The 25,755-nt window shown below is 50.0% G+C and overlaps 2 protein-coding genes and 1 non-coding gene across 3 annotated transcripts in view; 2 read left to right on the top strand and 1 right to left on the bottom strand.

Annotated features, from left to right (window-relative positions):
• The window catches only part of SDR42E2 (short chain dehydrogenase/reductase family 42E, member 2), a 25,182-nt gene extending 19,382 nt beyond the window's left edge, over window positions 1–5,800 (top strand). The window contains exons 11-13 of the mRNA XM_073888000.1: window positions 750–813; window positions 2,375–2,448; window positions 5,505–5,800. Coding sequence (XP_073744101.1) covers window positions 750–813; window positions 2,375–2,448; window positions 5,505–5,744 — 378 coding nt within the window. The 3' untranslated portion in view covers window positions 5,745–5,800. The remainder of the gene's footprint in view (window positions 1–749; window positions 814–2,374; window positions 2,449–5,504) is intronic.
• A 4,871-nt stretch (window positions 5,801–10,671) lies between these two features.
• TRNAL-UAG (transfer RNA leucine (anticodon UAG)) lies at window positions 10,672–10,753 on the bottom strand. The gene has a single exon. It is a non-coding gene; the product is annotated as a tRNA-Leu (tRNA).
• Window positions 10,754–18,565: 7,812 nt separating this feature from the next.
• Window positions 18,566–25,755, top strand: part of EEF2K (eukaryotic elongation factor 2 kinase) — a 59,196-nt gene continuing 52,006 nt past the window's right edge. Inside the window, exon 1 of the mRNA XM_025855372.1 lies at window positions 18,566–18,947. The gene's annotated coding sequence lies outside the window, so the exon portion shown is untranslated. The remainder of the gene's footprint in view (window positions 18,948–25,755) is intronic.

Here is a 25,755-nt window from a genome sequence, read left to right on the forward strand (position 1 = left end):
CCCATAGTAAGTTCCTGGGTGTTAATATATGCCTTGAATTGAGGATTCCAGGGTTTAAATCTATCATTCTCTTTTAATAAGCTAACCAGGGCCAGTAGGAGCAGCCACTCCATCTCACAATCCTTGAACTCCTTCTGTCTCTTACACTGTCTCAGGAGAGTGGTTAGGGGGTTCTTGAAACCTTGCTTTTCATGAGCCCTTCAAACAAATGACCGCAGGTGATAGTTAAGATGCCCCACTGCTGGGCGCCTGGGTGGCTCAGTCGTTAAGCGTCTGCCTTCGGCTCGGGTCATGATCCCAGGGTCCTGGGATCGAGTCCCACATCGGGCTCCTTGCTCAGCGGGAAGCCTGCTTCTCCCTCTCCCACTCCCGCTGCTTGTGTTCCTGCTCTCGCTGTGTCTCTCTGTCAAATAAATAAATAAAATCTTTAAAAAATAAATAAATACATTTTTGAGGAACTGCTGCACTGTGCCGATGCCTTTGGCTGTAGGCAGATGTCAGGAGTCACTAAATGATGTGAATGATCCCAGGTTAAAAACCGACCCATGCATTTAAGTCCAACTTGACTTTTCTAGATCAAAGCTTTCCATTTCAAGACTGGCGCAGGGTTGGGGCTGGCTGTGGGGTTTTTTTCCCCCTTGGGTGGCCAGGTGGTACCTCTGCTCACCCCCAGGGTAAAGAGAACATGTGGCCTTTCCACACCAGCCCCCGGAAGACCTGTTCTCATCTCGGGCCATGTTTCCTTGCAGTTTGAGAAGCTAGGGTACAGCCAGCCCTGGATCCAGGTGCCTACTTCCTGGGTTTACCTAACAGGTAAGGAAAAGAGTGTGTGTAGTAAAATCCCTCCATGAGCCAGGTACATATGCATCACCTCATTTCAGACCCAGGGCCAGGACTAGGTGGAGGTGAGTGAGGCACTGAGGGCGCCAAATCTCAGGAGACCATCACTCTCGTGGGCAGGTGCTCCAAGCTCAATCGGCCCTTGCCCGGCAGCCTCCTCACCCTCATCCTGGCCCAGTATAAACCCTGTCCTACCTGCAAGGTGGGTGTGATTGGGCCACCGTGAGAAAGCGGGACAGGCAGAATTCACACCTGGGCTTGGCCAGCCCCGTGGCCTGTAGTGGAAGGCATCATGCCAGTCAGGCAGAGAGGGAGCCCTGGGGCCGCCTTCTCCCCTGAGGTCACCCCGAAGTCAAGGCTGTTTTTGGAGTATGTGAAGTTTCCTCCTCACCCTTCAGGTCAGCCTCTAACTCTCACCACCCTGCCCCCCATCACCACCTCTGCTGGCCTCCTTCCAGCTGGAACGCAGAGCAAGCACCAGGCACAACATGGTCAGCCCGAGGGGACAATGACCCTCAAGTCACAAACAGCTGCGTTCCTGGCAGACCTTAGCTATAGATCTGTTCTATTTTAAATGCAGTGGGATGCTTGCCATTTAAAGCAGGGATCTGCCAACTTTTGCCCACCAGGCCACACATGCGGGGTGACTTCTCATGTCCAGCGTTGCCACAGTGATTGATGCTCTTTGACCCACAGGTGGGAAAAGATCAGCCATGGGTTCTGGTAGTTTTACAGGATTGTATATACATTTCCAGTTCCTCTTGAGCTAACTATCACCCCCGAGTTCGTAACCCTGGCTGCACATCTGAATCACCGGGGAGCTTATAAAATATCAAAATGCCTCAGTGGATCCCTAGACCCACTACATCAGCAGCAGCAAGAGGAAAGGGGCGGGGGGGGAGCATGAGCATTTTATTTTATTTTATTTTATTTATTTTTAAAGATTTTATTTATTTGAGAGAGAGAGAATGAGAGAGAGAGAGCACGAAAGGGAAGAGAGTCAGAGGGAGAAGCAGACCCCCCGCTGAGCAGGGAGCCCGATGTGGGACTCGATCCCCGGACCCTGAGATCATGACCTGAGCCGAAGGCAGTCTTTTAACCAACTGAGCCACCCAGGCACCCCAGGAGCATGAGCATTTTAAAAAGTGGTCCAGTGTGCCACCCAGATTGAGAACCTCTGCTCCAACTTCTCTCTCCTCCTCAAGAGACCACACTGGAATAGGAGTGAGTGAAAGGAGGAGGCATGATTTGAGCTGTGAATCTGCTCTGCTTTATTTTCAAATGTCAGTCCTTTACTATTAATGACAACTTACTTGTGACACATTTCACAGCCAAACAAGGCACCCCGGCGTGTGCTGAGAGCTGCTGATTTAAAGGAATTCAAGGACAGGGGAATTTGGCAAAGTGAAGAGATGCGCCCCCCCCCCCCCCCAGCAAAGCAAATAATGCCCCCAACTGATTTGTCCCCGAGGGCCTCCCCAGAGCTTGCACAGAGGGAGGCGCCCTGGTCATTGGCCCCTGTCTCCCCGCACAGCCGCAGTGATGGAGTATTTGCACCTGGCCCTGAGGCCCATCTACAGCGTCCCCCCGCTGCTCACCCGGAGCGAGGTAAGGGGGCTGCTTCTGGGGTGGTTCCTGTTCTACACCCCCACTGGCCCCACCCCTCACCCCTTTGATGCCATAACGGGATGCTTGTCTGAGGTCTCAGAACCTTCCAGGTGGGCTTCTTTAGAATCGTCCCAACGTCTGGGCTTTTTCTTAGGCTGTGCTCTCTTGGTCTGAAATGCGATGAGCCTGGAGCCTGTCACTCATCCCTGTCATTTTGTTCTTAAGCAGCGTATCTTCGCTGCCAGACTGGAGGCTCCCAAAGGCAGGTTCCGTAACATTCACGTTTTTGAATGCCACCCACTGGCGCCACCAACGCTCAAGACAACATGCACATGGAGCCTAGTGGCTCTAGGTGCACCACGCTTACTGAATAATAAGTATATATTAAGTGCCTACTGTGTCCAGAATACTATTCTCAAATGCTGATGATGCAGTTTTCTATTAGCACATATAGTTTTTAAAAGAGGACTTTTAAAAAACATTTTGTCAGAGAGAGAGCACAAGCAGGGGGAGAGGCAGAGGGAGAAGCACTCGCTGAGCGAGGAGCCCAATGCAGAACTCCCATCCCAGGACCCTGGGATCACGACCTGAAACGAGGGCAGACGCTTAACCAAGTGAGCCACGTATTTATTTAGAGAGAGCGCGTGCAAGTGGGGGGAGGGGCAGAGGGAAAGGGAGAGAGACTCTCAAGCCGACTCAGCGCTGAGCACGGAGCCCTACTCAGGGCTCAACCTCATGACCCTGGAATCATGACCCATGAGATCATGACCTGAGCCAAAATCAAGAGTCGAACCTTAACCAGCTGAGCCACCCAGGCGCCCCTAAAAGAGAGGATGTTTTAATGAAGATTATAAAGTGTTTGGCATTACTTGCAAAATCCTCCTAGTTCACACTCTCATCTGATTCTCTCTAATGTCCTGCTAAGTTAGGAAGGGCAAGAGATTATGATCATGTTTTATGATAAACTGAGCATTAGAGAAGTTAGTGACTTGTCCAAGGCCACATGGTTCTGGCATTGGCTTCATACTCAAGCTCAGTGCTGTCTGACTCAGAGAGCATGGGCCACAGAAAGAAGCACTTCCCTGTGGTTTCTCCTTTGGGCCATCCAGACTCCCAGAGGAAAGGGAATGACAAGAGTAGCCATCTATTGAGTGATGGATATGCCAGGCATTGTGCTTTATCTCATTTCATTTTCACTACTAAATTGTAGATTGTTATTTCCATTTCCAGAGGAAATGAGACACACAGGGCTGAAATAACCAACCCATGAGTATTCACTTAAGTAGCAGAGCTGACATTCGAACCCAGACCAGACCTAAATGATTTCAAGCTTAACCATCAACTTGTGAAATGACTCAGGAATCACAATCATGTAAATTAGCTGCCGATGTGCCACTGAATTGTGGTTGGGTGGGAATTAACACCCCCCGACCCCCCTCTGGTTTCACTTACAGGTTTCCCAGTTCAGCGAAGGGGTAAAGGATCCCCACTTAGCTAGGGAGGTTTCTGGGCGCTGTGGCTCAGGCGCTCTCTGCTGGTCAGTCTGTGACATACCAACCAGCCCTCCAGTTTCAGTCTGATTCATTGAACATTTTTGAGCACCCACTGTGTGCCAGACATTGTGCTAAGTAGTGGAGACAAGACATAGCCCTTGCCTCAAGGGGCTCACAGTCCAAAGGGAAAGACAGCTCCGTAACCGGGCAACTCAGCACACTGTGATAAGAGTTATACTGGAGGAAACTATGAGGAACTTCAGAGCGCACGGAAGGGGCACCTAAGCCAGTTCTGCGGAAGTTAAGGGGACTTCCCAAAGGAAGGTGACATCTAAGCCTGAGAGCAGTGCGTCCAGGACCCTGCTGATCTAGTTTCCAGCTGTATCCCCCAAGGTCCTGAACTTACTACCTGGGGCAAAAAGGGACAAGACTGCCCTCTCCCCCACAAGCATACAAGACCAGCAGCTTAGGGGAGCCTGGGTTACCCAGTCGTTAGGCTTCTGCCTTTGGCTCAGGTCATGATCCCAGGCTCCTGGGATCAAGCCCCGCATTGGGCTCCCTACTCTGCAGGAAGCCTGCTTCTCCCCCTGCTTGTGTTCCCCTCTCGCTGTCTCTCTCTGTCAAATGGATAAATAAATCTTAAAAAAAAAAAAAAAAAAAAGATCAGCAGCTTGGCCAGAGGGGCTGTTTCATTGCCATGGGAGAATCCAGCAGCTCTCTCCAACCCCTTCCCAGGGTCCAGCTGAGGAACAATAGATGAAGAAATGAGGTGGGAGGGCATCCTCCCAGTCCCAGCATAGCAGGGAAGAGGATGGGCAAGTCACTTAACCTGTTCTTAATTTTTAAATATGCAAAGAGAAAAAAAAGCAAATATGTAAAGAGGAGATGGTGGTAGTACCATCTGAGGGGATTAAATAAGCTAAGGCCTAGAAAGGATTTAGCCCAGGCCAAGCACATTGCCTGTTCAGTTATTGACAGCTATCTGTTCGGCCCTGGAAACCTATGAGCCCCAGCAGTGGGAAGAAACGCAGCCCAGAGCCTGGAGAGTAATCGCTTCTGTATAATTGAATTCCTCTCTTTGGTAAGCTTAACCAGGGAGGGCGCAAAAAGGCTGCGCCCTGGGGCTGTGGCCAGAGAAGTCTAGAGCATTTCCTGGGGTCATTTTTCTGGAGAGCAGGACCCAGGCCACAGACAGGGCGGTCAGCTTCTCCTAGTGCATACCCAAGAATGTGCAAGTGCCGGCTGAGTCCCAGCACCGTGCTAGGCCGGGGAAGGGAAAGTGCAGAGGTGGGACCTTCACTTTTGGGGGACTGAGAAGTTCAGTTAGGCTAGGGGAGATGCAGAAGAGGCCTCCTGGAGGAGGCGCCCTCGAAGAAAATGGAGATGGGATGGAAAAAAGGAAATCTTCCCTGAGGAGGGCATCGCAGGGGCAAGATCCAGCTCACGGATTCTCTGAAACTGAGGGAAACCTCTGCCCTCTTTTCCTTCTCGGTAAAACAAGGTGGAGTGTGCTTCCCACTCGCAGAGCCCCGCCCCTCGGCAACCCCGCCTCTCTCCCCGCAGGTGCGCAGCGTGGCGGTGACGCACACCTTCCAGATCGCCAAGGCCCGCGCGCAGCTGGGCTACGCGCCAGACAAGTTCAGCTTCGCCGACGTCGTGGAACAATACGTGCGGTCCACGAGCCAGCGGCCCTGCGGCTGTTCGGCGCGGACGCTTCTACGGCTGCTGCTCGGACTGCTGCTGCTGCTCGGGCTCCTCGCCCTGGCCTTGCACCTGCCAGGCCTGCAGCCGTACATCGTCTGAAGTTCGTCACTAGCCAGACTCGGCTCCTGCCTCTGCTCCATCTTCCGGGCTTGGACCCGCCCCAGCTCCGCCTCCGGACTTGGCCCCGCCCGTTTCCCCGCCCACACCCGCCCCCTGGGCTTGGACCCGCCCCTGGGTCTTGACTCCGCCCCTGTCCTGCCCTCCGGGCTTGGGCTCGCCCCCGTACCCTTGCTCCACCCACACCCCGCCCTCTGGACTTGATCCCGCCCCCTGAGTCCTGACTCCGCCCCAGTCCTGATCTCCGGGCTTGCGCACGCCTCTGCTCCGCCTCTTGAGCCATGGCCCTGCCTTCTGGGTCTTGGCCTGGCCGGGTTACTGAGCAGGTAGCCGCACAGCCTCGTCCGCCTTCCCGGCCTTCACCCCCATCTCTGCCCCGAATTCTCCCCTGCTCTGGTTCCGCCCTCTTTCTGGCCCGACCGGTAGGATTGCGCCCTCCCCTTCGTTTCTCCTTCCGACTGGCCCTGCTCCTCCCTCTGGATCTGGTCCCTCCCCTCTTCTAATTGTAATTCGGCAATAGCCCCGCCCTCTCCCTCTCTGACTCCCCGCCCCTCTCCAGCCACGCCTCCTAGGTGAGTTCCTGGGTCCTGGCCGGAGTCGTCTCTAGCGGCCAAGTGCAGGTCTGTTTTTTGCAGTTTTCCCGGTCTGCTGCTTCCTCTCTAGGGACACTGGACCCTCCTCGCCGCTCAGACTCCTCTGTGCTTGTCCTGAGATCATCTTGAGATGTTGGAATAGACTCATTCTAGGAGAACTGCTTTTGATCTGCTGCTACCTTAATGTTTTGGGTTCACTCAGTCATGCATATCTCCGTGTGTGTTGATAGTCAGGGTTGGAGGGTCACCTGAGGCCCAGGCTTCTGCCTAACCCAGCCTAGCCTTTTTGGGTTTCCGGCTTACTAGCCTGGGGCTGACTTAGCTTAGTAAGCACAGGCTTCTGTACCGGCAAGGATCTAAACCAAAACAAAACTTTTTAAGGTGGTCAAAAGGTATAAACTTCTAGTTATAAAGAAGTCATGGTGATGTAATGGTGACTATGGTTAATAATACTATATTATATATGTGAAAGTTGCTAAGAGAGTAGATCTTAAAAATTCTCCTTAAAAAAAAAATTGTAACTATATGTCTTGATGGATGTTAACTAGACGTGATCATTTCACAATATATACACAAATCATTATGTTGTACATCTGAAATTAATATGTGTAAGTTATATCTCAAAAAATAACTTTTTAAAGAACTGGGCCTTTTGAAAAAGTACCAATATAATTATAATGGGAAGAGTTAGAACTTATTTTGGTCCTATTTTATAATTTCGTATTTCCTCTACTTGTTAATAAGGGGGCAGTGGTGATCACCATAATCTTTAATGTTTAAACCCACAAAATTTCTTAATTGAGCCTTGCTCTCCACAGAAACACCCCTTCCCATTGTCTTGGTATTAATTACGAGTACCGGGCTATCTGGGTAAATATATCCATGTAGATATCATAGTGTGCACACGCACATTATGGCAGAGAAGAAAACCATCACAAGCCTAACAACACCTGTGGCGGAGGGGAGTGAATGTGTTAGAGCCAACGTGGCCATCCCCCGTGTATCCCTCTCTGCGGAACAATTAAGAAAGTTTGGGAAGCAGCTGAGAAGCACATGCTCCCCTTTGCCCGGTTGAACTGCACGTGTGCATATAATTTTTTAAAAGCTCCGTGATAATCCTTTATGTCTGTTTAACGCTTGACCGTTTGAAAGGGCTTTCATCTATCTGCTTTTATTTAATTCTTAGGGTTTATTGTTCCCATTGTATAAATGAGGAACTTGGCGTTATATCTAACTTCGAAGTGGACGACGTGGGGGTTCCTCCTCTGCAGCTGGAGTCATTTGGAGGAGCTGCCCAAGGCTCACCAAACACCACACTCGGTGATGTCTGCTCTTCTGCATCCCAGCCATGTCAGGGCTTCCTTTGAGCTCTGGCATCTACCTTGGGCCATTTGGGGCCAGCAGCCCCTGGGCTTCCTTTCTTCTTAGTAACGCACGTGCCTCTAAACTCACTACCTTCTTCTCTGACTTTCCTCTCTATCAATCCTGAGAAACCTGTGCTCAGGGCACGGAACACGGGCTTTACTGTCCACATAATCTTCTACATCGTTTGTCTTCTGCCAAAACACAGCTTTCGAAAAACAAAAGGAGGATCCATTTCTTTGTTTTCTGGATTTCTCTAAGTCCTCACTTTCCCTAGCTACACTCTGGGCCTGGGGGCAGTGTGGGTCACTCTGCCAAGAAAGCATCCCTACTTTTTGTGTGTCTTGACCCACTGGAAAAGGAGTCCACTTCGTCCACCCAGCGGGCAAACTGAGTTCCCATGAGGACTTTAGAGGCTGCCCAGGTAACCAGCCCTCCGTGCATGAGGTTCTGAGAGAAGGAGGTCCTAGCTTACTTGGAAACACTGAGTAGAAGCAACGTGAATGCAGAAAACAGAGCTGTCACTGTGGGCAGCCAACCCAAATGGACCATCAGGGTGAATTCATAAGTTTCCCACTGTGGGTGCTGAAACTATTCCCTGTTGTAGACCCAAGGCTGGGTGTCTAAAATATCCTCCAGTTTCAGAGTGCCTGGCTGGCTCAGTGGGAGGAGTGTGTGACCTTTGACCTCAGGGTTGTGGGTTCAAGCCCCATGTTGAGTATAGAGATTACAAAAAATAAATTTAAAAAAATATCCTCTAGTCTCTCTCATCTTAAAAATATTCCCCCCTGAGTCCCCATTTCCTGTCTCAGTACTGCTCCTTTGGCTCTCCCCCCTTCTCAAAATCAAATTTTGTGATGAGTTGCCCACACTTATGTTTATTTCTTCTCTTCAACTCATTCAAAAATGGCTTTTTAAAGTTTTTTTTAAATATTTTATTTATTTATTTGACAGAGAGAGTCACAGCAAGAGAAGGAACACAAGCAGGGGGAGTGGGAGAGGGAGAAGCAGGCTTCCTGCTGAGCAGGGAGCCCAATGCGGGGCTGGATCCCAGGACCCTGGGATCATGACCTGAACTAAAGGCAGACACTTAACGACTGAGCCACCCAGGCGCCCCTCACTGCCTTCCCTTTAAGATGATATTCCTCAGGACTCTGTCTTGGCCCCTCTACCCCCCCCCCCCCCCGTGTACTCCTCCTGAGCAAGTCCGTCTATCCCCATGGCCTCAGTCTCCACCCCCTCCCAAAGCCGTATCATTTGTTCAGTGTTCTCTTGACCTCCAGACTTCTGTGCCCAACCTCCTACTCAAGCCCATGTCCCACATCTCAAACTCAATGTGAACCAACGGAATCATCTTCTCAACGAACTCCTCTTCATCCTGTGTTCCCTCCTAGGGAGAGGAGAGGCACCTCCAGTGCCACTAGCCAGGGGCTCAGGTCCCAAACCTGGTCATCACTCTTGACATGCTCTTCACATCCTCATCAGGGAGTTCTCTCAGATCACTTCCAAAAGGTCTGTCTCACCCTTTGTGTCCTTCCCACCGTCACAACCATGGTATAAGCCATTCTCCTTTCGCCTGGACAGCTGCGGTAGACCTTGAATGGACCCCCCTCTTACCGCTGCCAGAGGGAACTTTCTAAACCCAAAATTGGAATATGCCACCCTCTCACTTTTTTTTTTTAAGATTTTTTAAATTTATTTATCTGAGAGAGAGAGAGAGAATGAGAGACAGAGCAGAAGAGGAAAGAGGGTCAAGCAGACTCCACGCTCAGTGGGAGAGCCCAATGTGGGACTCGATCCCGGGACTCCAGGATCATAACCTGAGCCCAAGGCAGTCGCTTAACCAACTGAGCCAACCCGGCATCTGCTACCCTCCCACTTAAGACCTTTTGATGGTTTTCCATTGCCCTCAGGATGAAGCTCAATGCCTCAACGGGGCCTTCATGACCCTCCTTGCCTAACAGGTCAGCCTCATCCCTTGCTGGCAGTCGGTCCTCGCCGCTCTCTGCTCAGCTGCCCTGAGCATCTCAAACACACGAGGCTCTCATCTGCCGCTAGGATCTTCCACATGCTGTTTCCCTTCCTGGGACTCCTCTCTCCCACCTTCACAGACCTAACCTCTCAATTTCAAGTCCCAGCTAATTGTCACCTCCTCGGTTGGCCCTGAGCCAGGTTAGCATGCACTTTAGAAGACTCCTCACAGGTGTAATTTGAAACTACGGCAGCTGTAAAAACTGAGTGAGTAGACTTGCCTGCCTTGTGTGCTCTGTAGCCTCAGGATGAACTTGGTTTCTGGCACACAGTAGACCTTTCATACATAGTTATTGAATAAATAAATAAATAGATGAGAGGCCCCTGAGCCAAGCCTGAAGACCAACTATGAGATGGATCAATGAAGCTGGGACTCCACGGTTGCTAACCCTACATGGGACAGGCCCTCTGATGCCCCGGCCTTTCTGTAGGGTCACCTGACATGCTTCTACCAACAGAGATTTGTGGAGTCAGCTGGGGCTCTCCGTAGGACACAGAGGGGGCTGGAAAGGAACATTCCCTATTGGAAAGGAATTCCTCTCAATTATGACCTAACACAAGTCATAATTAAAATCAGCCCGCCTAACGTTTGTCTTTGCAGGATAACGAGGTCTGCTCCCTGTGGCCTCCAGCCCTGGAGCATTAAATTAAAGATGTAGGCAGTCTGCTGGAAACTATTAAAGTTATCTCAGATGCTTTTCCCTTGGAAATAAGGAGACGCTTCTGGTTTTGATTTTTAGGTAGCTGGATTGGTGGGTTTGTGCACAGAAGAGGGCCTGGGCTGCGGTTTCTACCTTCTTCCGTTTGCTCTCCATTCCCCCTTTTTTTTTTTTAAGAGCGTAGGAAAGGGGCAAAAAGGAAGTCTTTGGGAGAGGATGACAAACAAATTGAAGAGTTCAGGAAAAGTGAAACCATCAAGGGTATGGCAGCGGTGGGATTCGAACCCACGCCATCGAAATGACTGGAGCCTAAATCCAGCGCCTTAGACCACTCGGCCACGCTACCGCCCGTCGCAGCTCTTTCCACTGCAACTATATTAGTTTAATGACGTAGCGTCTCATGCTCCGTGGCCCCACCCTCTTGGGTTTGCGCATGCCCAATATGAGCCAAGTGTTCCTGCGCTTGTTAAAGTGTCTTGGTCCGTGGCTCCCTTCTGCGTCTTGGAATCATAGTACTTTTTTGATCGGCACCAAAAACTGCGGTCGGAACGCAGCACTAAAAGGGAAAGAAGAGTTCCCAGCTGTTAAACATTAATATGCAGTCCTCACGTGTGTGTGCGTTGGATTTGCCGTGCGCGTCGTATACTGTCTGCAGCCACGTGGGGGCGGTACCGCGCTGTCCCTTCCTCCCTTTCGGGGCTGGGGGTCCCGCGGGGAGCATTGCTCTGTACAGAACCCGGCTGGGACCCCATCTTACGGACTCGCCATCCCTACTCCAGGTCAGCTCTGCAAGCCCTAGGTGGCCCCATGGTCCCTGCCACCGCGAGGTGAGAATCACCGGTCCAGGTGAATGTTGTTACAATGAATATTGTTACGGATTATTAGCATATTGGGCTCCCTCAAAGGTTCCTCTTGTCTGCCTATTAGGAAGGGAGAAACTGAAGTGCAGAGAGGCTAAGTGACTTGTCTCAGATGCCCCAGGACCCAAGATTCCCCTCCCAAGACCCAGGTTTCCCCTTCTGTGCAGGCTATTTTAGGGTTTTCGGTTTTTAATGCAATAAATACAGAGCAAATAAATATACAATACGTAAGTACATAGCAAATGTCTATCTGCCATCACCCAAAATTAATTAACATTTTCTATATTTGCTTCAAATGTTCTCTAATAAAAAATACACTGAACCCTATATATAGATAAGATTCAAGTCTCTTGATACTCTCAAGTTCGATTCCCCTTCCTCCTTCCTCAGGAGTCTTAGAGCCTTTTAGTCCACTTTTTTTCTAATTTTACGTACTCTTAGGTGTATCCATTTCCTTGCATGTTTAAAGAAAATAACAAAAATTCAGTATAGCAAAGATACGCAGGTGGGTGTGGTAACCTGAAATACCCCCTCAAAGATGTCCACATCCAAATCCCCAGAACCTGTATGTTACTTTACGTGACAAAAGGGACTTTGTTAGTGTAATAAAAGATCTCGAGATGGGGAGATTATTCTGGACTATCCAGGTGGACCCATTGTAATCAAAAGTGTCCTTAGAAGAGAGACACAGGAATCAGAGAAGATTTGAGGACAGAAACAGAAGTCCCCAGTGATACCGCCACAGACCAGGGAATGCACTAGAAGCTATAAAAGATAAGGACACAGTTTCTGCCCTAGAGCTTGCAAAAAGGAACACAAGTGCCTGACACCTTGATTTTCAGCCTTCTGACTTCCAGAACTATAAGAGGACTGTGTTGTTTTAATCCACTAAATTTGTGGAAATTGTTAACAGCAGTCATTGGAAACCAATACAGTGGATAAACCAGCCCATGGGCTTGGGAATCACACAGCCTGAGCTTTGACTAGCTGTTCTCCCTGGGCCTGTTATTCATCCCTGTAATGGGGTGATAATAATACCCACTTCACAGGATTGCTGGGAGAATCAGACTCATTCATTCTGCAGATATTCCTTGAGCACCTGCAGCAGGCCAGGCGCTCTTCTGGGCAGTTGGCTACACTGGAATGAAGCGGAGGAAGATTGAACGTGGTAATGTATGTCATGCACTTAAAAGATTTTTATTATTTATTTGACAGAGAAAGAGAGAGCATGAGCAGGGGTGAGGGGCAAGGGGAGAGGGAGAAGCAGGTTCCCCCCTGAGCAGGGAGCTGGATGTGGGACTTGATCCTAGGACCCTGGACCATGACCTGAGCCAAAGGAAGATGCTTAACCCACTGAGCCACCCAGGCGCCCCCTGTGTCATGCACCTGGGATGTGGTAGTGGTGACTCCAGGGGCCTAAGCTCTCCTCGCAGTACTGCAGTGTGCTCACCACCAGGGTTCTTGCCTGGGCGCTGACTACTTGGTGGTATTATTCCACGTACTTCTTCCTACCCCTGCCTTAAGCAGGTGTTTGAGTCTCTCCCAGGACCATACTGGGCCCTGCTAGAATGTCATCTCCAGATCGTCTTGTTCACCCAAGGTTATATCGCCAGGACCTAGAACAGCACTGGCCACAAGACTCCTCCTCGTACTGGTGGTTTTGTATGCTTGGCTAACATCACTCCATCTTGCTATGTGGACCCAGACAAAGTCAGAGGCAAATGCTTCTTGCTGGAGATGCCCAACACGAGAGCTCTTAGAACTTTTGTCTGGACGTGGCCAAACTGTGGTCTTTTCTTCTGGAAGATCACCTGCAGCTACAAGCAGAAACCTATTTAGGATTCCCCCCATCATGACTCAGCATTCTCCTATAGTTGGACCATGTGCTGGGAGCAAACTTTCCCCACCCCAACTCTCTCTGATAATTTAATTCAAGTGAACATTAATCCTGCACCTACTAGGCCTGATCAGCCAAAGAGCAGGTCTTCGAGGAGAAGGAGAGCTGCTTCCAGAGCTGCCTAGAACCCTCATGCCAAAAATCCAGTGGGAGCAAGGCCATGAGCTCATCTGCTCCACTGAGCATCTCTCTCCCGGCCTGTCTGGCCTCCCACGGATGTGCTGACTCGGCTTCTCTGGGGATTGATGTCTTCAGGGTGCTGTTTGGGAGAGGGCAGCTTCTGTGCAAAGCCAGCCCCAGTCAGGCAAGGGTGGGGAGGCTACCGAAACCAAAGCAACTGGACTGTTTCGTTTTGGCGTTCTGTTTCATTTTGTAAAAGTTCGGGTTTTGAAGTGATATTTAAAAATAACTTTTGCAAAAGTAGTATGTGTTCCTTGTTGAAACTTGCGCCAAGAAGGAGAAGCACAAATAAGAAAATAAAATCACCTTTAATTTCTCCACCTAGTTAAACTCTGTTAACGGCTTTAGTAAAAGAAGGTGCTTTTCCTCTGTGTAAATTTGAAATGTAGGGGCACCTGGCTGGTTGTCAGTAGAGCGTGCAACTCCGGATCTTGGGGTTGGGGGTTTGAGCCCCATGTTGGGTGGAGATATTACTTAAAAATGAAATTAAAAAATAAATTGGAAATGTAACGTAAGGCATCCTCATTGTAAATTTTTTTCTTTTTTTTTTTAAAGACTTTATTTATTTGACAGAGAGAGACACAGCGAGAGAGGGAGCATAAGCAGGGAGATTGGGAGAGGGAGAAGCAGGCCTCTGGCTGAGCAGGGAGCCCGATGCGGGGCTCGATCCCAGGACCCTGGGATCATGACCTGAGCCGAAGGCAGACACTTATTGACTGAGCCACCCAGGCGCCCCATACATTTTTTTTCAAACGTCATATCACATGTATAAAATGGAAGGGAAATTTTCTTGCTCACCACCACTGTCCTTTACAACGGACTCCCACAGCTCACAAGCACCCACTGTAAAGAGTAATCTTGAGCTGTCCTTCTGGATCTTTTCTTAGGCAGATGTATGGGCAGATGCCTCACTCTGATCTTGGGGTTTGCTTTGCAGAAGGCAAAGGGAGAAATGCACCGCTCAAAAGACACAAGTGTGGTCATTTCATAACTTCTGTGAGTCTTTCTATAGCTACACACAGGCCATTTGATGGTTCTGTGATGCGCGTCACTTTTCATGCCTTGTAGGCCTGGGACCTGAGCCAAGGAGGTGAGCCAGGGAGGACTTCCAAGCTGCTGCTTTAAAGCATCTCACTGCGGTTCCCAAGAGCTTGCGGGGTGGGTGATGAATAGTTGGGAGACAGGACTTGTAGGGCCAAGAAACTACTCTCTATGATAATACATGATGGATACACGTCATTATACATTTATCTAGACTCATGGAACATACCACACCAAGAATGAACCTTAATGGGTGATAATGATGGGTCAGTGTGGGTTCATCAGTTGTAACAAATATACCACTCTGGCGGGGGACATTGATAATGGGGAGGCTGTGCCTGTGCGGGGACAGGGGATATATGGGAAGTCTCTCTACCTTCTGCTCAATTTTGCCATGAACCTGAAATTGCTCTATAACCCCTGTGGACACGGCCTCCTGTGAACAGATGGACCTGATCAGTGAACACCTGAGAACCATTTCCCTTCTGTGGCCTATGTGGCTAGTGTGGTTCCCCATCCCCTATGAGCCTGTATGAAGATTATACCCATCTCCTTGAAGTTGGGAATCACCACGTATCTGTGACAGGGCCAGTGTGCGTAAGAGCTGGAGTACTGTTTCTGGTGACCTTTCCTCTGCCACCACACTGCCAACTCCGGGGTGAGATGGAGACTCCATGAGTACTTTTTTGGGGGGCTTAACAGCTTTAATGTGATACAATTCATAGACCATACAATATACCCCTTAGAATGTATAATTTCAGTGGGTCTTTTTTTTTTTTTTTTTTTTTTAGTATATTCAAAGTTGTGCAACCATCACCACAATTAATTTTAGGTCATTTTCATCACCCCAAAAAAGAAACCCCACTAGTAGTCACTCCCCATTCTCCCCGAACTCCCTTCCCAGCCCCAGGCAACCACTAATCCCCCTTCTGTCACCGTGGATTTCCCCATTCTGGATGTTTCACATAAATGAATTTTTAAAAAGATCTTATTTATTTACTTATTTGAGTATGAGGGGGAGCAAGCATGCAGGTGGAGGAGCAGAGGGAGAGGGACAAGCAGACCACGCAGGTGCTCCTCTTTTGCCCATTTTTAAATTGGGTTCTTTATCTTTTTATGATTGAGTGACAAGACCTCTCTATTCTAGCTATGAATCCTTTATCAGATACATGATTCGTGAACATTTTCTCCCATTCTCTGAATTGTCTTTTCACTTTAAAAAAGTATATATATAGTTGACACAAAATCAAGGGGTCCCTGGGTGGCTTAGTTGGTTAAGCCTCCAACTCTTGATTTCGGCCCAGGTCACAATCTCATGGTTGTGGGATCGAGCCCCACATTGGGCTTGTGCTGGGCATGGAGGCTGCTTGGGATTCTCTCTGCCCCTCTCCCTCTGCCCCTCCTGCCTGTACTCACACTCATGCTCTTTCTCTTTCTCTCTCTCAAAAAAAAAATTTATATGTATATATATATATATAGAGAGAGAGAGAGAGAGAGAAAGAGTGTTGACACAGTCACAATGTTACATTAGTTGCAGGTGTGACTTTTCACTTTCTTGATGATATCTTCTGCGTCTTGTGGGTTATCGAGTCCTGTGGATTACTCTGGTGGGAAAGGGGGGAAAAAAACCCTGTCAGTGGGAAGAGGGATTTTCTAACAGAGGCAGGGATTTTGTCCCTCCGAGCTTGAAGAGATGTTTGTCCATGTGAGAGAAGGAAGGGGAGGTTTTAGGACAGGGGAGCAAGGCTTGGAACTGGAGCATGCCGAAGGGTTTATTTTTCTTCTTGGGTGCTGTAACATCACTGGAATGGGTTAATCTTTTCCCTCATATATTCTTTTCTGTTACCCAAACTCTTCAATAAAGTCTGAACAGCTTAGTGTGATGGTTATAGGAGGAAGTTAAGGACCAGGCAAAAACCAAGAATTGATCTGGTCCACATCTCCTTGCTGAGACCACCCAGGGCACCTGTCTTCCTAAAGCTACTGGAAGCAATGCCTACTTTTTCCTCAGGGCTCCACTCAAATGTCATTTCTTCAGAAGAGCCTTCCTGAGCAGGTTTGCCCGTGACATCTCTCATTGCCTGCTACGCTTCTCACTCATGGTGCACCTGCAGTTTAAATGGCATGGCATAATGACCATGTGAGAAATTGCTGTTCTTCCTTTCTTACCCCATTAGACAGCTCTCTGAAGACAGGCCTTTCCCCCCAACTCCTAGCACAATACTTGGCATGCAATAGAGGTTAATAAATATTTGCCATAAGAATGAACATCCAGGGCGCTTGGGTGGCTCAGTTGGTTAAGCGACTGCCTTCGGCTCAGGTCATGATCCTGGAGTCCCAGGATCGAGTCCCACATCAGGCTCCCCGCTCAGCGGGGAGTCGGCTTCTCCCTCTGACCCTCCCCCCTCTCATGCTCTCTCTCTCAAATAAATAAATAAAATCTTAAAAAAAAAAATGAATGAATGTCCAGAAACCCTAGGCTTAAATCCTACCAGCTCAACAACTCTCTGGAAAAGAGAGATTCTCTTTTTTTTATGCTTGCTAAAAAAGATCCAGATTAGTATCTCATGGGGCTACAGGGATGGAATATGCTGATTGGCCAGGTCTTATCATGTGTCCAGTCTTGGCCCCAGGTCAGTGGGGAGGGCTATTCTCACCGAATGAGAATAGGGTGGGCTGGTTTCCTGAAGACTAATCAAGATCCTCATGCAAAGAAGGGGGACTTCTGCTGGGCAGACAAAAATTACAGAGGCTCAGAGGAGTTAAATAACTTGCCCAAGGACGCAGAGCTATAAGTGGTTAAGTAATACAGTGAGGTTTTTGTTTTGGTTTGGTTTTTGTCTGGTTTTGGACTTGGACAGATTAGCTCAGAGTCTGTTCCTGCGCAACTTTCCCACAGTCAGAATTTCAGGTGCAATTTTGTCTTGACAAAAACCAGAGGAGTTTTCCCAAGATGACTAAAGGAGCCAACACTTCAAACCAAAATATCTACTAGCTCTTGTATTTTCCAAAACTTGTAGCACAGAGGCCAAAGGATAAAACACTGAATGATGGGTTTCAAGACCATTTCATTTTTTTTTTCATTCCCCCCACCACCTTATGAGATGCCACCTGTATGTCATCCCCCTCTCCAAGCTGCATAAACTTGAACCTGCTCCTCACAGAGGCCATAGCAGCTGGTAAGCGGAAGGCCTTTGGTCTCTGAGGGGAATCTGTTTGCTGGGCTTTACCTGGGCAAAGACTCAGCATGCCCTCCAGCTCTTAAACTGTAGATATCCTTTGCCAAGAGGAGTCACCTTAGAAATCTTTTGGGCAGGGATGCCTGGATGGCTCAGTTGGAGAAGCCTGACTCTTGATCTTGGGGCCTTGAGTTCAAGCCCCATGTTGAGTATAGAGATTACTTAAGGAAACAGCACTTAAAAAAATGGGGGGGACTCTTTTGGGTAAATCTATCTCTAAGACCCTCAGTTTTATGATCCGTGAAATAGAGCTAATGCAACCTACCTCACAGGGTTGGTGTGAAGATAGAGTGAGATGAATCACTCAATAAATATCACTTATTTTTATATTTGAAATAAGAGTTGTGAAATTTCTAAAATTTTACCAGAAAAGTATCTGGAAGGATATAATAACATGTTCACAGTAGTTATCATTAGTTTTATATCCTTTACTCCTTTATACCTTTCCATATTTATCCATCCACTGCACAGATATTTATATTAAGGATTTAGCAAGTGCCAAGCCCCATGCTGAGAGTTAGGAATACGGTAATGTACCAGAACGGTAAGGAACGTCTAGAGGGGAAAGTAAATAATTGCACAAATAATTTTTAATTGTTATAAGTGCCTAAGTTTTTACAAAGCACAAACTAGAAAAAAAAAAAAAGCAATATAAGTTTACGCATGGAGATTTAATGAGATGGATTTCTAATGATTTCGGAAAGGACTTTTCGGATTACCCGCCCGGCGGGCGCCCCCTTCGCGGGTGGGTGCTAGGCCCTCCCGTCGCATTAGGTGGGGACGCGCGTGTACTCAGCAGGCGGCGAGGCGCAGACTCAGCGCGGAGGCCGAGCTGGAGCCCGGGGACCCCGCTGGCGGCTGCAGGAACGCTGACGGGCCACCGGGGGGCGGCCACGTGAGCGCCGCGCCGCGCTGCGCCGTGCGCCCGCCGGACCAGAGCCCCGCCCCTGTCCGCAGGCTTGTGCCCCCGGTCCAGCCCGGATCCGACAGACGCCCAGCGCTGCAGCTGCCCCAGCTCCCCTGACTGTCGCCTGCACTCCCTCCCCTGGCACGCGTCCCCAGCGCCCCGGGATCGTTCCAGCGGCCCAGCGCGCCCCGGGATCGTGCCGGCTGCCCCCGCGCCCCGAGATCAATCCGACCGCCCTGCGCGGCCCCCGCTGCCTCCCCGGAGCGCCGGCCCGTGCGCCCCGCTCGCTGCTCCCCGGCACTCTCGGGGGGCCCGCCAGCCCTGCACCCTGGAGCACCGGGCCGCGAGCCTCTGCCAACTCCTCTGGATCTTCGCGGCCGTGGGCAGCGGCTGCAGTGCCTGTCCGCCCGAGGGAGGTGAGTGCGGGCGACGAGTCGCCAGGCGGATGGGGACTGGGATCCGGCGCTGCAGGCCTTGGGCGCCCCGGTGTACCGGCGCCTCGAGCGCGTTGGGTTGGGGCTTGGAAGTGGGGTCGGAGGCGGCGCAGAAAGAGCGTGGGGGGAGGGCGCTGCTTCTCTGGTTTCAACTCTTTGGGGCTCAGTGTTTGCTTCTGTAAAAGGGGTGGGGGTAGTTATGCAGATTAACGGCAGTGTCTGTTGGGAAAACACTTGGCACACAGTCGGCCGGGAGAGGCGGTTTGGGGGCCTCCGCCCGGGGCTCCTCGGAACCCGCACAGGGTGCCGGCAGCGCTGCCTTCCTGTCTCCTGCAGGGCCCCTAGTCGCATCCCCTCCCTTGGCCCCTGAACAAGAGGCCTGAATTCCTGGAACCTCCAGGACAGTGTAGACGCGCCCTTGCTGCATTGTTGGCTGCGGGAGGGAGTTTGGGTGTTGGCAGGCTCCGTTGACATGTGCGCCAAGGGCTGGGCATTGATAGACGAGTGGCGGCGCGGAGGTGGAGGGCTCCCGGGTAAGTCCCGGCCTAGATCTGTCTGTGCCGGGGTGGAGGAGTGCGGGGAGCCAGCCCAGCTGCGTCCCTAGTAGGACAGATGGGCCGCATGGGAGGGGGCCGCTACATCTGCTGTGGGGACACTCTGGGAGCCTGACTTCTGGGTCCTCGGCCCTGGGCGCTGCCTGCCTTGGGGCCACAATTTCAGCCAGGAAGTTGAGTGAGGTAGTCCAGCCCTCTGATTTTTACAGAGGAGGAAACCGAGGCCCAGGGTTGTCAAACAGCTGACTAATAACGCAAGGTGCACCAAGCGTGGACTTGTAGAGCAAGCAGGTGGGAGCCGGCCATGCCGGCCGTGAGGATGTGTGTGGAGGGGGAGGTGCCTGGGGAGGCTTCCTGGAGGAGGTGATGTTTGAGCTGATCTGGAAAGGATGCCAGTGGAGGGAGGTAGGGCTTAGAGATAGCGTATGCACACATTCATTCCGTTGTTCATGCATTAGCTTAACAAATATGATAAAGCTTCTCGATGATGTGAATTCATGTGTAACATAGTTGGGATTGCCATCCCCCCTCCTTTGAGTTCCCTTCTCAAAGAGGGGAGTGTGCAGGGGTCCCAACTTCTGCAGGGGTTGAGGCAGGTAGGAAGTGGGGGCCTGACGATCACTTGAAATGGTCTCAGATTACATAGGATTAATTGTGTACATTCTATGATTTACGGTTTCTCTTCTGTGCTTTTGGTGACAGAACACTACTTTTTGACTGATTAAGGATATAGCCCTGATTATTTATTTATTTATTATTTTAAAAAATATTTTATTTATTTGACAGAGAGAGACACAGCGAGAGAGGGAACACAGCAGGGGGAGTGGGAGAGGGAGAAGCAGGGTTTCCGCCGAGCACGGAGCCCGATGTGGAGCTTGATCCCAGGACCTTGGGATCATGGCCTTAGCCGAAGGCAGACGCTTAACGACTGAGCCGCCCAGGAGCCCCGCCCTGATGTTATTTTAAACAATTTTTAGGGGCGCCTGGGCAGCTCAGTCGGTTAAGCGTCTGCCTTTGGCTCAGGTCATGATCCTGGAATCCTGGGATCAAGTTCCGCATCCGGCTCCCTGCTCAGCGGGGAGTCTGCTTCTCCCTCTGACCCTCCCCGCTCTCATGTGCTCTCTCTCTCTCATTCTCTGTCTTTCAAATAAATAGATAAAATCTTTAAAAAAATTAAAGTTTTTAATGTATCATGTGGAAGAGATGGCCGTTAGTCAGCAATACACTCGTTCTCCTCTTTCTGGGGTATCGCCTGGCTGAATTTCTCAGGCTCCCTTACGGTTTGGTGGCCTACATGACTGCCTTTGGGCTGATGGAATGCCAGCAGAAATAGCGTGTGCCCCTCTCAACCTTGAACCCTAAAAACCTCTCTCCTTCTCTCCCCCTCTTCCCACATTTACCAGTGGATTTGGAGGGCTCGGGATGGCGGGGGGCCGGGGCAGAGCTGGGCCCCTGAGAGTGACTATGGAGCAGAGCCCCCCTTTCTGCGTCCCCTGGGGATCCTTGTCTGCTGAAGAGAATGGGGCTCCAGTAAGCTCTTTGGAAGGCCTGGGGCTGTGCATGGGGCTTGTTGGCTGTGGCCTTCCCCTCAAGGGTGATCTGGCTGGGCTGTTCCAACGGGGAGGGTGTCTTTAGGCCTTTTTTCTCACACTGGTCAGATTCCCCAAAGAGGTCTTGTCCGGTTTTTGGCAGGATTGCCAGTTGCCGGGACACTGAGAATAGTGTGGAAGAAAGCTGAGGGTCAACAGCAGAAACTTGGATTTGTTCAAGCTCCTTCTCTAGGAGGTCACTCTTTCTGGTCTGGTTCTTAGAGCCAAAGCAGAAAAAATTGATGGTCAGAACCACATCCAAAGTAATGCCGGCCAGACTGATTAAAAAATAAAAGTTTTTGTGCTAGAGAGATCAGTTCCACTGACCAAGAAGCTGCAGACTGTTGCCTTAGTAAACTGAAAAAATGAGAATGTTCTAGAAAGTGATTATGGTGCCCATCATGGGATGAAAGCGACTTGGATTTTTTTTTTTTACGGTTTTTATTTATTTGAGAGAGTGAGCGAGCGCATAGGGGCAGAGGGAGAGGGAGAAGCAGACTCCCTGTTGAGCAGGGAGCCCGATGCGGGCGGGGCTCAATCCCAGGACCCTGAGATCATGACCTGAGCCGAAGGCAGATGCTTAACCAAGACTGAGCCACCCAGGCGCCCCGCGGCTTGGATTTTTAAATGTTGGCTGGGTTAAACCCTTGTGGCTAAAGCTGATGGGCACAAGCAAGAACGCTTCAAAGGAAGCAGCGAGTCACTAACACGCTGATAATAAAATAGGAGATGACAGTCTCTGGGTCCCCAAAGTCCCAGGGCTGGGGACACCCAGAGAAGCATTTTAAATGTCTAGAAAGTCAGAGGGTGGACAGTGTTCAGTTCTTCAGCTATGACATTTTCTACACCTAGCAAGGACTCCACAGGGAGTGCCTGGAAAGCAGGTGGCTCAGCTGCAGAGAATTTCTCTAGGCCACTGGTTCTTGAACTTTACTGCACATCAGAACCACCTGTGAGTTTGTTTAAACACAGATTGCTGGGCCCACCTCCAGAGTTTAATTCATTGGGCCTGGAGTGAGGCCCGAGAATTTGCACATCTAACAAGCTCCCAGGTGAGGCCGCTGCTGTTAGTGATCCCATGACCCATTTAGCAAGTGGTGGCCGACTGGATTCAGCCTACATTGGCTTCACACCCAACTCCCCCACTTTCTAGCCATGTGATCTTGGGCAAGTCACTTAGCCTCTCTGTTCCTCAGTTTTCTTAGGATGAAGCTAGTAGTGCCTGCCTCGTGGCATTCGGGGGGGGGCTTCCTGGAGGAGGGGGCATCTAACCTGAGACCTGAGGGATGACCAGAAGAGTTGGCCAGGGGATGGGTAGGGAGGGCAGGCCAGGCTGTGTGCCAGGCAGACCAGGGAATGGGCTTCGTGTCCTCCAGGGAGCTGAGGGGAGCTATGGTATAAGTGCTTTGTAAGTGATACTGAAACGCTGCGAATCTGTTCTGTGCTGTGTGTCTCGAGGCAGGAGTGCAGCTGAGGGAGAGTTGACCAGGGTGTGGAAAATGGGCTGCCTGGAACCATCAACAGTTACTTCTGCCTACATTCCATGGGCCCCAATGCGGTCACATGGCCCCACCTAGATGCACAGGATCCTGGGAAATGTAGTCAGGGCAGGGGAGCATAAGTCTACGGTGGAGAGCTGTCTGTGCCACAGGAGCTTTTTCTGGCCCTTGGCCACCTCTCCTGCCTCTTCTCCACTTTCCTTGCTCTGCTCCACTTTGTTGGATGAGTGCATTTTACAGATGAGGAGACTGAGGTTCAGTAATTTGCCCAGTGTCACTCAGCTAGTAGTTGCAGACACAGGACTAAAACCCAGGTCTGCCGGTCCCAAAAGCCTGTTGGGCCAGATCCTAGTCCTGAGTGCTTTTCGAGGGCCTCCCTGTGATCTAGGCTTTCCCTGAGATCCTCAGGATCTCAGCTGTGTCTCAGGCTACCTCACCCCCAGATGCCTTGTAATTATAACTGGATAGTCCCTCCATTGCACGCCTGCAATGCCCATGATATCAGTAGAAATTGCCAACTTTTCTCTAGTTACTCATTCATGCAACATGCATCTAGGGAGAACCTGGTGTGTGCCAGGCATTGTGCTCTTGGCTGGGAACTGGAGAGGAGTAAGACACGGCCCCTTTTGTTCCAGATGCTCACATGGTCTGGCCACCGAGAGGCTGTATAAACACAGAGTTCCCCTGAGAAGTGAGACATGGTCTGACCTGCCAGGAGTACAGAGTGTCCTGGGTACATGAGAAGGGTGCCCAGCAAATGACTAAAAATGAAAATTCAAGCTCTCTTGTGCATTTAGTGAATTGAAGCTGTGATTACAATATTTTGTGCTTTGCATTTTTCTGATTTTTTTTAAAACAATACAGTTGCCTCAGAAAAATGTATTTTTCTGATTTTTTTATTTTTTACTTACTTATTTTTATTTATTTATTTTTTAAAGATTTTATTCATTTGCGAGAGAGAGAGAGAACAAGCAGGGGGAGAGGCAGAGGGAGAGGGAGAAGCAGACTCCCTGCTAAGCAAGGAGCCCTATGCGGGACTCGATCCCAGGACCCTGGGATCATGACCTGAGCCGAAGGCAGACGCTTAACCATCTGAGCCACCCAGGTGCCCTATTTTTCTGATTTTTTAAGACAATAAAATTGCCTTTGCTCTATGACCGTTTTGTATGCACAAAACACAGTGGAGTGCAGTTTTTATGAGCTTCAGCAGAGCAAATATTGACTTATCTCCTTGGGTTTGGCTGGGGGTGCTGTTCTCATTGGTGAGTAAGCTAATTGCTTCAATTCAAAAGAAATACCAGAAATGGTATGCTTGGAGGTTTGCTTTTAGGGAGGAGAGGAGGGAGAGTGGGCCAGGGAAGGCTCCTTGCCCTTCCTCCAGAATCATTCGAAAGCGGGGACTCTGGGCACTATTAACATGCTGAGCTGAATAGTGAATTCCGTGTTGTGGGGCCTGTCCTGTGCACCATAGGATGTTTAGCAGCATCCTTGGTGTCTACTCACTAGACGCCAGGTGTACTCGGAGAGTTGTGACAACCAAAAATGTCTCCAGACATTTGCCAGTGTCCCCTGAGGGGCAACATTGTTCTAAACTGTTGCTAGACTACATTTGTTTCCTATTGCTACTATAACAAATCACCACAAACTTGGTGACTGGAAGCAACACGAATTTCTTATCTTATGGTTCTGGAGATCAGAAGTTCAAAAGCCAAGGTGTCAGCAGGGCTGGGTTCCTTCTGGAGACTCTAGGGGAAATCCGTCTCCTTGCCTTTTCCAGCTTCCAGCGTCCCATCAGTTGGTACTTTTGAGCGCCAGTTCTCTGTCAGGCACCACATGTCTGATCTCACTGACTCATCAGATGTCTCCTGGGGTGGGGGTTAGCTGTCCTCTTTATCACAGGTGAGGATCCTACCCAGGGGAGACTTTCTGGAGGGAGTAGAAGTTTGAGCTGGATTTTGAAGGGAACCAAGGGATTTGGCAACAGTTAGGAGAGGCAGTTCAGAAAGAGGGTCCCCTCGGGGGTGCAGGGGCTGGGAGGTGAGAGCTTGGTGGTGAGTGGTGACTGGTTCTTGAGAGGGCGGGGCAGGTGGAGGTAAGATGCAGGGAGCTGACAGGTGGGCATAGACATCTATAAATCAGTCCTTTTATTCTGACATTCTGACCTAAACTATTTTTTCTCAATAGTTTAAGTAAATGTTTCTTTAAAAAAAAAAGATTTATTTGAGGGGCACCTGGGTGGCTCAGTTGGTTAAGTGTCTGCGTTGGGCTCAGGTCATGATCCCAGGGTCCTGGGATCGAGCCTGCATTGGGCTCCCTGCTCAGCGGGGAGTTTGTGTCTCCCTGTCCCCCTGCCGCTCCCCCTGCTTGTGCTCTCTCTCTCAAATAAATAAATACAATCTTAAAAAAAATTTCAGAGAGAATGCGTGTACAAGTGGGGGGAGGGGCAGTGGGAGGGAATGCCCAAGCAGACTCCCCGCCGAGTGGGGAGCCCAGCCCCGGAGCTAGATCCCACAACCCGGAGATCATGACCTGAGCCAAAACCAAGAGTCTGATGCCCAACCGACTGAGCCACCCCGCACCCCTAAATAAATGTTTCTTCTTGAACACCTTACCACATGCCAGGGATACAGACATTAATAAGGCACTGACATGAGCTTGACTTCGTAACCTCTGATGCTGCACATTTGTTACTATCCCCACCCCCAGTAAATAAATAAAACCTGGCCTGGAAAGTTATCGATTAGCACTGTGGAGCCCTGCTCAGTGCCAGCCCCTGTGGGGGACGCAGACTCCGGGAAGGCGCGGCTTACCCTTAGAGCAGGGCCTTGGCTCCTAATGGGGAAGCTGGTGATTCACAGTGGGCCCTCCGGCTGCAGAGTGCAGGCCCTTAGCCACTATATTGGGCTTTGATTTTTGTTAATATTTTTTTCACAAGCTTTATTGAGGTATAATTGACAAATAAAAATTGTACATATTTAAGGTATACAGTGTAGATGATTTGATATAAATATGCATTGGGATGTGATTACCACAATCAACCTAATTAACATATCTATCACCTCACCTGGTTACCATTTCTTATGTGTGTGAGAGCAATTAAGATCTATTCTCAAGGGGCACCTGGGCGGCTCCGTCATTAAGCGGCTGC

The sequence above is a fragment of the Callorhinus ursinus genome, unplaced genomic scaffold, assembly GCF_003265705.2.
Source record: "Callorhinus ursinus isolate GAN/ISIS: 27379988/994484 unplaced genomic scaffold, GSC_fseal_2.0 scaffold85, whole genome shotgun sequence".
In the NCBI taxonomy this organism is placed as follows: domain Eukaryota; kingdom Metazoa; phylum Chordata; class Mammalia; order Carnivora; family Otariidae; genus Callorhinus; species Callorhinus ursinus.